Source organism: Prinia subflava, chromosome 3 (assembly GCF_021018805.1).
Source record: "Prinia subflava isolate CZ2003 ecotype Zambia chromosome 3, Cam_Psub_1.2, whole genome shotgun sequence".
Taxonomy (NCBI): domain Eukaryota; kingdom Metazoa; phylum Chordata; class Aves; order Passeriformes; family Cisticolidae; genus Prinia; species Prinia subflava.
This window is the reverse complement of record NC_086249.1, coordinates 51,264,936-51,277,032: the sequence shown is the minus strand read 5'-3', so window position 1 is coordinate 51,277,032 and position 12,097 is coordinate 51,264,936. Positions and strand designations below refer to the sequence as shown.

The 12,097-nt window shown below is 37.5% G+C and overlaps 1 protein-coding gene across 3 annotated transcripts in view; it reads right to left on the bottom strand.

Annotated features, from left to right (window-relative positions):
- TDRD3 (tudor domain containing 3) overlaps positions 1 to 12,097 on the bottom strand; it is a 93,397-nt gene that overhangs the window by 12,745 nt on the left and 68,555 nt on the right. For all 3 annotated transcript variants that reach the window (XM_063392195.1, XM_063392196.1, XM_063392197.1), the window contains 2 exons: positions 10,532 to 11,370; positions 8,580 to 8,705 (listed from right to left, as the gene is read on the bottom strand). In XM_063392195.1, the coding sequence (XP_063248265.1) occupies positions 8,580 to 8,705; positions 10,532 to 11,370 (965 nt within the window). The remainder of the gene's footprint in view (positions 1 to 8,579; positions 8,706 to 10,531; positions 11,371 to 12,097) is intronic.

Sequence of the window (12,097 nt, the reverse complement as noted above, 5' to 3'; positions counted from 1 at the left end):
AATGGCATCCTGGACTGTGTCAGCAATAGTGTAGCCAGCAGGACCAGGGCAGGGATTGTCCCTCTTTACTGGGCACTGGTGAGGCTGCACCTTGAGTGCTGTGTACAGTTCTGGGCCCTGCATTCCAAGCAAGACACTGAGATGCTGGAGCGTGTCCAGAGAAGGGCAACAGGGCTGGTGAAAGGTCTGGAGCACAAGTCCTATGAGAAGTAGCTGAGGAACCTGAGGTTGTGCTTTGCCTGGAAAAAACGAGGCTGAGGGGAGATTTTATCACTCTCTGCAGTTACTTTGAAGGAGGTTGTAGCAAGGTGAGGTCAGGCTCCTCTGCCAAGAAACGAGTAGGACAAGAGGAAATCACCTCAAGTTGTGCCAAGGGAGGTTTAGATTGGATATATAAGGAAAAATGTCGTCACAGAAGCCTTGGTCAGGGGAAATGGTTGAGCCACCATCTCTACAAGTATTTAAAAGACCTGTAGATGTGGAATTTTAGGATATGGTTTAGTGGCGGACTTGACAGTGCTACACTGATTATTTTATTAGATGATCTTCAAGGCCTTTTCCAACCTAAGCAATTCTCTTATCCTGAAAGTGTGATATCCAATTTTCAATAATTTTTTACACCTACACAATAAGCTAGGAACAAAGTAAAAAACAAAAGGAAAAAACCTACAAAATTTTCCATGTGTAAAAGTAAAATCACCGCATAATAATCCCATAGCATCAATTTACTCATGTTCGCAAGTATTAATTAAATATTAATTAAAATCTTTTGAATTAATCTATGAAATGTGGACAAACTCAGAACATGGGAAAGTGAAGAAGACAGGGGAATTAGGAGAGAAACAGTGATGGCAAGATATTTTTACAAGATGTCCAGATATTTTTACACAACTAACTTCTTTTACTCAACATATTCAATCTCAACACAGGCAATACAGAGAAATCCAAGCATAAAATCTTTCAGAATTCTCAAAATGAGATTCTGAAGAACTATAATCACAATGGAGCAGGATCGAAAACTATACTTTAACCAGGTAAAGCTATACTATCTTAAAACAAAACTGCAATTCATTTTAAAGGAAGGTATTTATTAAGGAACTGTCTCAAAATAAATAACCCAAGGAAGGAGCCCAGATGCAGCCTCCAAAAAATGAATTGTCATTATTTGCGGTTACAATTAATAAGAGGAGAGAAGAACAGTGTAATACTCCAAGTGTGCTGCTTGAACTGTCATGACTATTTTTAATAATTGCAACTGCCAAGAAGACTAGGTCCTTAGTCTGATTTGTACAGCTGGTAACAATTTGTAACAATATTTCTTAGTCTGATGAATATGAAACACTCAAGGTGAAGACTCAAATATACTTTACAATGCCTAATGATACAAGTAGAAAATTGAAAGCCCTTGGTTTATGCCCACTTAGTAGAAATTACCTCCTCAACTGAAATTTGCCTCCTTTTAGTTGATTAAAAAGTAAATGTAGTTCTTTAACCACCTTTCAATATCAGTTACCATGTTTCATTTAAGGGCTAGTAATTTTCAGAGGAATAGTTAAATTGTGAACATCTGTCTATTTTCCAACATGGATATAAGAAGTTAAAGTCTGAAAAACTATGTAGCTTCTCAGAGGTTAGCTGTTGATCAGGATAAGTGTTTTCCAAAAAGTTTGTCTCTAAATAATTCCCCTTAAAAGGTTGGGGAAATAAATAATTACATAAAGAATTAACCTGAGAGAACCTGAAGGTTAACTGTGTGTAGGGCATGTATGATGGTGTACTGTAAAGCATACAATAGAATTTAAGGCAATATTTCCAGTGAGTACAAAAAGTCTCAGGTAAGAAAAAAAAAGTTTAAGATAGACTATAAAAAGCAATTTTTCAGCCTAGGAGGACAAGGGAACGGAAATCACACATCTTGACAAGATGCAAAGTAAGGCACATGCCAAGAAAATTACTGCCTACATCTCAAGTGCTTTCATAAAGCCAAAAGATAACCTATTGTGGAAACTAAATTCACAGTAGCAATGTTTTCAATTAATTTCAACAAACATCCACCACCACTCAGGAAGATAAGTAGTTCAAAACACTCAGCCTTTATTTAACGAATTGAGTCACTGAATTATTTTGAACTGTAAAAGTATTCTAGAGATTTTCCTAAGAGTACAGAAGCCAAAGAATTAAAGATATCAAAGTCTTCTCTGATGCAATACTCAGGGACATGTTTTCTACAGAAATCTTAGAACTGATTAAGTAGACTCTATCACCCTCTTTTACCAGCCTTGGCTTTTTGTGGAGTCAATGGGGACAGAAGATAGGTAAGAGATCCAACCAGGACATGTTTATCTACTGCACCTACTTAAGTATTCAGTGGGAAAGACTTCCTGCTTGACACACAACACAAAAAGACCACAGTGTGATGCCAAGGGCATCCAGGCCTAAGAGCCATAAAGCAACAGCACCCAATCCTTACTTTAAAAGTAGCTGTAACCCTTTACCATTTCGTGGTTTTCAGCACCGCTCTTTTATACTGCTGGGGAGAGGTTCAAACACCTTCAGAAAACTAACAAGAGTTTACCTCTTCACTTACCTGAAACGGGACTTGTATGATCAAGCCCTGAATTACAGTTTAAGGTAATTCAACACACCCAGAAGCGCTTAAAGCTCTGTGACAAGACACAATGTTATCAAACTTGAACTCTGAACCGTCTGCCGGCAAGAATTAACTGCAATCCAAGATTCTGTTATTTTCGTTCCTCAGCTCATTCCTTACTGGAGGAATGAGCTGAGAAAACCTGCCAAGTGGATTTTCAGTCTCTACAGAACAAAACAAACTATAGAAAAACTAGGAATATGTATAATATTTATGCCTTAGAAATAATTTTTGCCTTCTTAAATCTTTATGCAAAAATGCAGTGCAAGATACTGCAGGAAGAGGAAACTAAGCTAAACTATAGGCTTCACTTCATAATTGGAATTCTAAGGGAATTAGAATAATTGTAAGGAAAGAATCTGAGAGAATTCCAGCTTCTTTAGAGAACAATCAGTTAAGGCTATAACATATGTAAGTGAAACTATATACATACGTATGGAACATGCCGATACTTATTTCCTTCATACAGCAGAAGAAAACAAAAAAAAGGTAATTGTAGTGTAAATAGGGTGGAAAAAGACCTATGACCTTACTAAGGGAATAGAAAATGCAAAACAAAGGAAAGACTTAGTTGGCTTTAGGGAAAAATGTCACAAGATAAACACTTAGAATACAGATTTTCATAATTTATTAAGGGAAAAATATCCTACATATTAGAGAATAAAATTAAGACTTAGAGTTTAAAATATTATCTCGACTTTATTTTTTTTTCCACAGAACAAATAATTAAGTGATTCAGAAAGGTCCTTTTTAATGCTTTTCAGTTGTTAGTATAATTTTACACCGTTTACAAGAAAAAACAAGCAGTTCTTACTTCTACAATGGTGTTTCAGTGACTTTTTTTATTCGGATTAAAATAGTTCAATTAAGTGACCCCTGCTACATTGAGGGAACTAGTGGAATACAGTATTGTAGTGTTACATACAGGACACTTAACCCTAGAACAGTGGAATCGAAATGCAGTTTTATTATTAAAAATATTTATGAACTGAATACCTAGGACATATTTTTCAGGCACTAAGAGAAACAATAAACAGTTCTAGTGTTCTTAAATGTATTTATATTGGCATTGTATGTGATTATTAAAAAAAATCCCCACTACCTTTTTGGTTTATCTAATGTAAAACTCAGCTTTATCTTCTATTTCTAGTCATCAGAATAATAAATAACTGCATGTAAGGTGTCAGACAGACTGAAAACTTACAAGAACTCTGGGCAAAGTGGGTAATGGACAGTATACAATCAATTATACTTTTTTCATTAAGGTCATAAGCACATTGTATGCTGAGAATATGAGAATATGTTCATCTACAGTTAAGAGAAAACAAAACAAAGAAAAAACCCCGCCAAAAAACCAAACAAACCAAAAATCACTTATAAAGGATGCCAAAAGCAGACCAGAAGCTGAAGTGCTTAAATAATATGAAATGTCATCACAGTAAGGTCACTGTGGTACTTTGGCTATTCAAGTGACTAGCCAAGCAATGTTTTGCTTTGCTTATATTCTTCCTCCCAGTGGTATACTTTCATCCATTTATATTTGTTGGACAAAAAATTGAATTCAACATGAGTACTAAACAAACAGTACTGAAACAAACAACAAAGACTAATCAATTCTAAGACATAGCCTAAATTTATGCCTTCATAAAGTCCACTAATTCTTCTCTCAATGTCAGCAACTCTTTCAAAACGGAGTCTGAATTAGGACATCAGAAGTCACATACAGCATATTTTGATACAGACAAGTTTTCACTACAGACAGTGAAGAAAGATTAAGAATCGTTTAATCACAGAATACGCTGAATGGAAGGGACTGACAATGATCATCGGGTCCAACTCTTGGCCCTGCAGGATATACCAAGAATCACACCATGTGCATAAGAGCATTGTGCTTCTTGAACTTCATCAGGCTTGATGTTGTGACCACCTCCCTGGGGAGCCTGTTCTAGTGTTCAACTACCCTCTGGGTGTAAAATCTTTTCCTGATATCCTCCCCTTACTCATGCCACTTCCTTGGGTCCTGTCATGGGTCACAAGAGTGAAGAGATAGGTACCTGCACCTCCTCTTCCCCTCATGAAGACCCCAACGAGGTCTGCCCTTAGTCTCCTCCAGGTTGAACAAACCAAATGACCACAGCCTTTCCTCACAAGGCTTTCCATCAAGGCCCTTCACCATGCTTGTTGCCCTCCTCTGGATGCAATAGGTTAATGTCTTTCCTATATTCTGGTGTCCAAAACTGCACACAGGACTCAAGATGAGGCCACACCCAGAGCAGAGCAGGACAATCACCTCCTTTGAGTGGTTGATGATGCTGTACCCAATGCCCATCAGGACATGGTTGGCCCTCCTGGCTGCCAGGGCACAATGATGACTCAACTTGCCATTGACCAGGACTCCCAGGTCCCTTTCTGCAGCACTGCCTTCCAGCCTCTCATTACATAGTACATACACACAATCAGGGTTGCCCCATCAGGTGGAAAACCCAGCACTTGTCCTTGCTAAACTTCATACATTTGGTGAGTGCCCAGCCTCTGATTTGTACAGGTCTCTCTGAAGAGCGTCTTTACCCTCAAGGGAGTCAACTGCTTCCCCCAGTTTGGTGTCATTGGCAAACTTACTCCTCTGAGATGTATGTCTAAGTTGTTAATGAAGATGCTGAAGAGCATAGGGTTGAGTATGAAGCCTTCAGAGCCCCACTAGTAACCCATCACCCAAACTCTGATGTCACTCTATTCACTACAACCCTTTGCACCCGACCTAAGAGCCAGCTGCTCACCCACCACGTGATGTGTTTATCCGGCTGTGGACTGGACATTTTGTCCCGGAGGATACTATGAGAGACAGCATCAAAAGCTTTACTGAAATCCAAAAAAATTACATCAGCTGGCTTTCCTGGGTCAGCTAGGTGGGTTACCCTGTCATAGAAGGAAATCAGGTTTGACAGGCAGGACTGTCCCCACACAAAGCTGTGCTTGCTGTGACTGATGAGTGCATTGTCCTCCAGGTGTTTTTCAATACCACCCAGACTAATCTTTTCCATGATTTTACCAGGCACTGAAGTGAGACTGAAAGGTCTGTAGTTTCCAGGGTCCTCCTTACTGTTCTTGAAAACTGGGACAGTGCTGGCCAGCTTCCAGTCAGCTGGAACCTCACCACATTCCCAAGACCACTCAAAAATCTTTGAGAGACGTTTTGCAATTACATCAGCTAGTTCTTTGAGGATTCTTAGATGAATCCCATCAGGCCCCATAGATTTGTAAGGATCCAGCCAGACCAGCAGATCCACACTGTTGCAGAGTCAGCTGGGAGTTGATGATTCTCGCAGCCATGGCTCAGGGCACTGAGACTCCCTTGGTGCATCATCCCTGTTGAAGATGGAGGCAAAAAATGTGCTAAATCCCTGTGCCTTATCCCTGTCCCTGTTTGTGAGGTGACCATCCTTGTCCTGTAACGGGCTGATGTTACTTTTACACTACCTATTGCCATCAATATATTTGAAAAAAACCCTCTTTTTTATTGCCCCTCACATTTCTGGCAGCTTCAATTCCAACTGAGTTTCAGCCACACAAATTTTCTCCCTACAGCAGCAAGCAGCATCTCTGTATTCCTCTCATGCCACCTGACCCTACTTCCACTAGGCATACACCTTCCTTTTTTGCTATATTTCCATGAGAAAATTGCTGTTCAGCCAAGCCAGCCTTCTGCCTTGCCTGCTTGACTTCTGACTTTTGGAAATTGCTTGCTCCTGTGCCCTTAGGAGTTGATGTTTCAAAAGTGACCAGCACTGATGGACCCAAGCACCTGCAAAAGGCATTTTACTTAGCTATCTAGAAATTATGTGGAACAACTGAAATAAAAGTCAACATAATATTTCCAGTAATACATGCTCCTTGATCAATAGCATTGATCAGTGAAAGAAAAGTAATTATTAAAGCCAGTTTAAAATCTGTTTTGTTCTCATGTAAAGAGGAAATACTATTAAGTTACTTGAATCTTAAGTCAAAGAACTAAGCAGCATGATAAGTTCATTTTGCATTCATGCATGCTATCTAGATTTATATATTAATAAGAACAGAGACAAAGAAAAATGACCAACAGTGTTCAGCTTAAAAGACAAATCTGAGTATCAATGGGTGATTAAGAACTGCAAATGCATGATGAGGATTATGCTTAGCACCCAAACACAAAGGAGTGAAGAGGTAGGTCCTAATCAGCTTTCTTCTGCAAAAATCCTATAGCTGCAAGGACCTTCTAGCAATAAAAGAGTAATTTGCCAGAAAACACCCCATTAAAATGATGTTTACTGTGAAGATGTTAATTGGCATTTATCTTGTGTAACAATAATGATCCTTGATTTCCTTGTTTGAATTTATGTAATCCAACTAGGCTACCTTGAGACAAAAAAGAACCTTGAAAAAGGTATTTTTCACTTCTGAATGGACTGAATGTCCTTGGAAATTCCTCTTTTGTCTCCAGTGACAACAGAGAAAGCCTCAATAACTCAGTAAGGAAGCAGCACGATGCCAGGACTACGGTACTTACTGTCAGAATCGTCTCTCCATACATTGTCCCAGCCTTGTGTCAGCTTTAACAAACTAACTCTGAAATAAAATAAGCCAACCTGGGAGAACAAGACTGTGGTCCACTTTGTTCAACTCATTCTGTGGCTACAAGACTGAAAATCCAACATGGGAGGAGAGGAATGAGGAAGAACACATAGTCAGACATGGGCAGAAGAGGCAGGGAAAATGACCACTTCACTACTAGGATCAAGTAGGAAATGGCACCTCACTACCAGGATCAACTTAGTCTTAATACTAGTTCAAGTTCTTAGACTGTGAGAGCTAACATTCAGTGGCTTAAAGCAAAATAAAAGCCAATCCTCAAAATCAAATGAAGAAAAGTCTGATTATTAACCCATAAAAAGGGTTAAAATAATACAATCATACAGTAAGTAACTAGCATCTTACAGGTCAGCTAGTAGGACAAAAAGGAGGGGGGGAAAAAAGGGTAAATTTTCATACAAACAGCAATGCATCAGCTGGGAAGAGTTTCAGGAATCCTTTTAAGTACAAAAAGGCCATCTCAGAGACATCTGAGAGCTACAGGCCACTACATACCACTGGGAAGAAACAAGAGTTGACTGTTGAGCCTCTGCAGCAGTACTAACATGGTTCTATGACCCAAAAGTAAGAACTTAAAATAAGCGCAGTCAACTCATCATTAAGGAATCAATATGCAGATGTATATTTTTTGTGCAGCCATTTATAGTAAGAGTAAACAGTAAAGAATTGTGCATTCCTGATTTTTTTTTAATTAAAATGTATGTCTGCTTCCATGATATTCACTAGCAAGGCCTTTTGAAATTTCCAACTTCCATAGGGCTAATACATTCTAAACTTCATAAAACAGATTTTGATGCATACATGACCACTACAATATTTGGCAAAGAAAAAATCATTGAAACAAGAATAAAATCATGATACAAAATAAAGAGATACAGATATCTATTTTTAGTCATACATACACATGTAGTGAAAAGCTTCAGAACATGTTTTAAATGACTGTTTCCTAACTCTTACAGAACAACGTACAATGTACATGAAATAAAACAAAAAATTGGGTTGAATAGAGTAAGTAACAACTTTTAAGAGAGAAAACATGCATAAAACTGTTTGGCTGACAGATCAATTATTCATTTTCAAACATTACAATTGCAATTTATTATACAGGAACAATACCACGTCATAATACATGTCTATCAGGTTTCATATAGACAACTAAAATCTGAGATTTTGTTTGTGTATTTGCGCAACTATTTTTCTACACATGTAGGTAGCATTCTTTGCATGATCATTGCTTTAAGAGTTACATATTTTGTACAGACTATGTAGTTTATATTTTTTAATACAATTTGTTATCACATACCCATGTATCTGCATGAACAGGCCTGATGTTGCTGAGAAGCACCTCTTCATAATTTCCATAATCACTGAATTTAACAACTGCAGTTGTCCCAGAAGAATGAAGAGCTTCAATTTCTGCCCGGTAGAACTTAAAAGAGAAATTTTCAAAGGTCACAAAATACAACCAGAAATACCACAAATATATCACAATTTCCTCTTTATATATGTCTGTGTATATGTGTATATATACTTAGTCTTAGCCAGTATTATATTTTGTTTTAAACTTGTACCAGATATAAAACCAGGTATCTTAAAATTCCACATGGCAGACTCCAAGGACATGGCAGAATGTATTCAGTATACTCCTTGAGAAAATACGCAGCTTATTTAAGTAGACTAAGCATTTAAAAGACCTGTTTTCATCTCTCTGAAAGCAGAAAAAAATCATCACTAACACAAATGCTGCTGTGTACAGAGAAATGCTATTTGAAGATGCTTACTTAAAATATACACCTGTAAGTCCTTATCAGCCATATACTGACATGGCTTGTATGTATGTACTTGAATACCTATCTTTTCACATAATAAAACATGGTAAAAATATGATAAAACTGCCCCTTTATAAAGTCCTTTTTCTAAACACAAGACTTGGCTTTTTAACATTTATGCAAATATAGCTTTCTTGAAAATATTTATGTGACTGAACACAAAGAAATCACTGCCTCCCAACATGGTTAAGCTCAGTACTGCATTTCAAAATTGTCCTATAACTGAGTAGCAGCATTTACTGTAACCGCTAAGAAACCAATTACAGCCCAAAACACACCTTCTAATCTGCTGAATACGTAACAGCCTGGGATTTTCTCACAAGGATTTATCTTACAAGGTTTGTACTTTCCAAAATTTCAAGATCTCATTTCACAGTAATGCAAATATGCTTCTCAAAATAGGAAACAATTCAGTAATATGCCATTACACTTCATACTAATCCATCCACTCAAGCTACATATTCCTATTTAAGAGAGTCAACTGACTATACGTTGCCACTACCAAAAATCCTCCATGGTTTATCATTGGTTTTAGTCATACCAAAATAGAGTTATGCTGCTTAGCTAATGCAAACCAAAAAAAAAAAAAAAAAAAAAAAAAAAAGCAGAAAAAGGCGTGAATAAAACATAAAGAACAACAATATTTAAGGTAGTTTTCAGATTATCAGGAAAGGTCAAAACTTAAAGAAACTACCCATGAAGAGTGGCAGAGAGATGATGACAAATCAAAGAAAACAATCTAAAACTTTCTTAGCAAAGGGGAAGAAACCAAAATGAACTGCTGCAGGAAAAATCTTATTAATGGGAAAAGGAGCTGAAAATCTGTAATACAAAACTATCCTGCAGCTTATATAATCTGTCCACAAATTCTTTACCTAATAGCATATAAGTGCTAATGAAAATGAAGTTTTTTGCTGTTTCCATTCTGGAATGATTAAAAGACAACTGGCAGGTTTTTTACAGCTCCATTCCTGCAGACTTTATTCTTCCTTTGTGCTGCTAAAGGTTGCATGCTGACTTGCTCCAGAAAAAGGTATTACACATCTACCATTACAGAGATATTCTAGATAGCATAGCATCCTGTTTTTTTTCCTCAGCACAGAATATGGGCACCTAGATGCATATTTATCCTTTCAAAATTTTGGCACTTAAGTGAAATGCTTCAGTGAGGAGCATAAGTCATCCTAAACTCCACCTACATGGGAGAAACAAGGACTTGATTTAAGCACTTAAAAAGTTTCGTGCAAGGAATATAAGTGACATACATCATAAATATAAAAAACAGAGCACGGAGCTAGGCAAGAAGCACACTACACACCTATGAACAAAGGCTGTCTCTGTAGTAGTGTACTAAATATCTCCCACACATGCATAAGAGAACATTAGAGGTAAAATTTGAGATAGTTCTCATTTGGCAAAGGCATACCTTGTTGTCTTCCCAATAAAGAGCAAAACATTCATCCCCTGGTCTCCAACTTTTTCCATACTCCATGTGAATCGATGGTTCCAATATTTTCTCTGGTTTGATGGGCCCAGTTCTCCTTTTGGGACCGGTGTTGTAATACAACATTTTATCATCAAAAGACGAGATCGCAGTGGGTCCTGATGATTTGATAGGTCCTACTCGTCTTCCTTTCTGATGATGCTCAGTATCTCCATTTGGTACAGCACTAAAATTATCAGTCCTACTGGGATTTTGGTAATCATTATTAACTCCAAAATGTTGCTCACTTTTTACCATAAAGGCTTCACTACTTATTGTTCGTGCTTTCCTATCACAAAAATTTTCAGAATTGTGCGTTTGGTTTTCCCTTTTCCCACGTTTCTGGTTATTGTTGTCTGTCACATCTTGAGCGGCAGAATTTTCCTTGAATTCTGTGAAAGACACTCCCTTTCCTACTCTGTTTTGCATGTTGTTATCCATTTTTTTGAAAGTAATATCACTCTGGTGAGTGGTTATGGGATAACCCAAATCCTTTGACCTATCATTTCTAGGATAATGTCTGTCACTTTTATTTTTTTCATCTGTCCAGTGTTCTAAAGAGCTGTGCCTTTCAGGACCTCTGTTTCTTGGTAACCCACCACTTTCCGAGGCCTGCCTTGAATTTTGAAAATCCTTTTGAAAACGAGGGGGTTTCTCATTCCTTGGTTGTCTCATGTCATTGCGAGAAACGTGTCTTGAATGATTCTCTTTGATGCCATTCTGTTCTGTATTCATAACTTTGTGCTGTACTTGATGCGTTGGCTGAAATTGCAATTTTGGTTCTACAAAGAAAAAAATTATTTCAATTAACATATTTCACACAAATACATTTTAGAAATACTGTTTCAGACTCTGATAAAGCAACAGTATTCTTTAGAAACGTATGCACCTTTCTGACATGGAAATGGAATGGTACACACAGAGAATTTAGCAGACACATTTGAACTACAATTCCTAGTTATTGGAAAATATACACTAGTCTGGGCTGTACTTAGAAGCACATCACGTATGAGCAAGAGAAAAGCCAGGCATAAATTTCAAGGAGATTACTCGTTCTTTCTTATGGACATCAACAATGCACTTGAATAAGAGCCATTTAAGACAGAAAAACAGAATTCCAAGATGAAGAAAGGAGGAGGGAGAAAAATGAGGAGGAAAAGGGAATACTTCTAATCTGAATTGAAACTTTCTGTAAAAATACCTTGTTAACAGCTATTCAGGATAAAAGAGAAAAGGCAAGAAATGGAAGTGATAAAATGAATACAGGTGGCAAAATGCAGATAACAAGTACAATCACAAAGAGCAAAACTCTGGAGACTCTGATCAGTGAGCCATAACAGGACCTGCTCCAGTGTCACCTTTAGGAGTTTCAACCAGAACTCTTAACTGATGAGAATAAAAACAAGATTACCATGAATATCACTGAAAAGACGAAATATGCTATGGCCTACTGGAGAGGAAGGGAGCTGTGAGTATCTGTGAAACTTTTCATGGAATTATGAGCTTTTT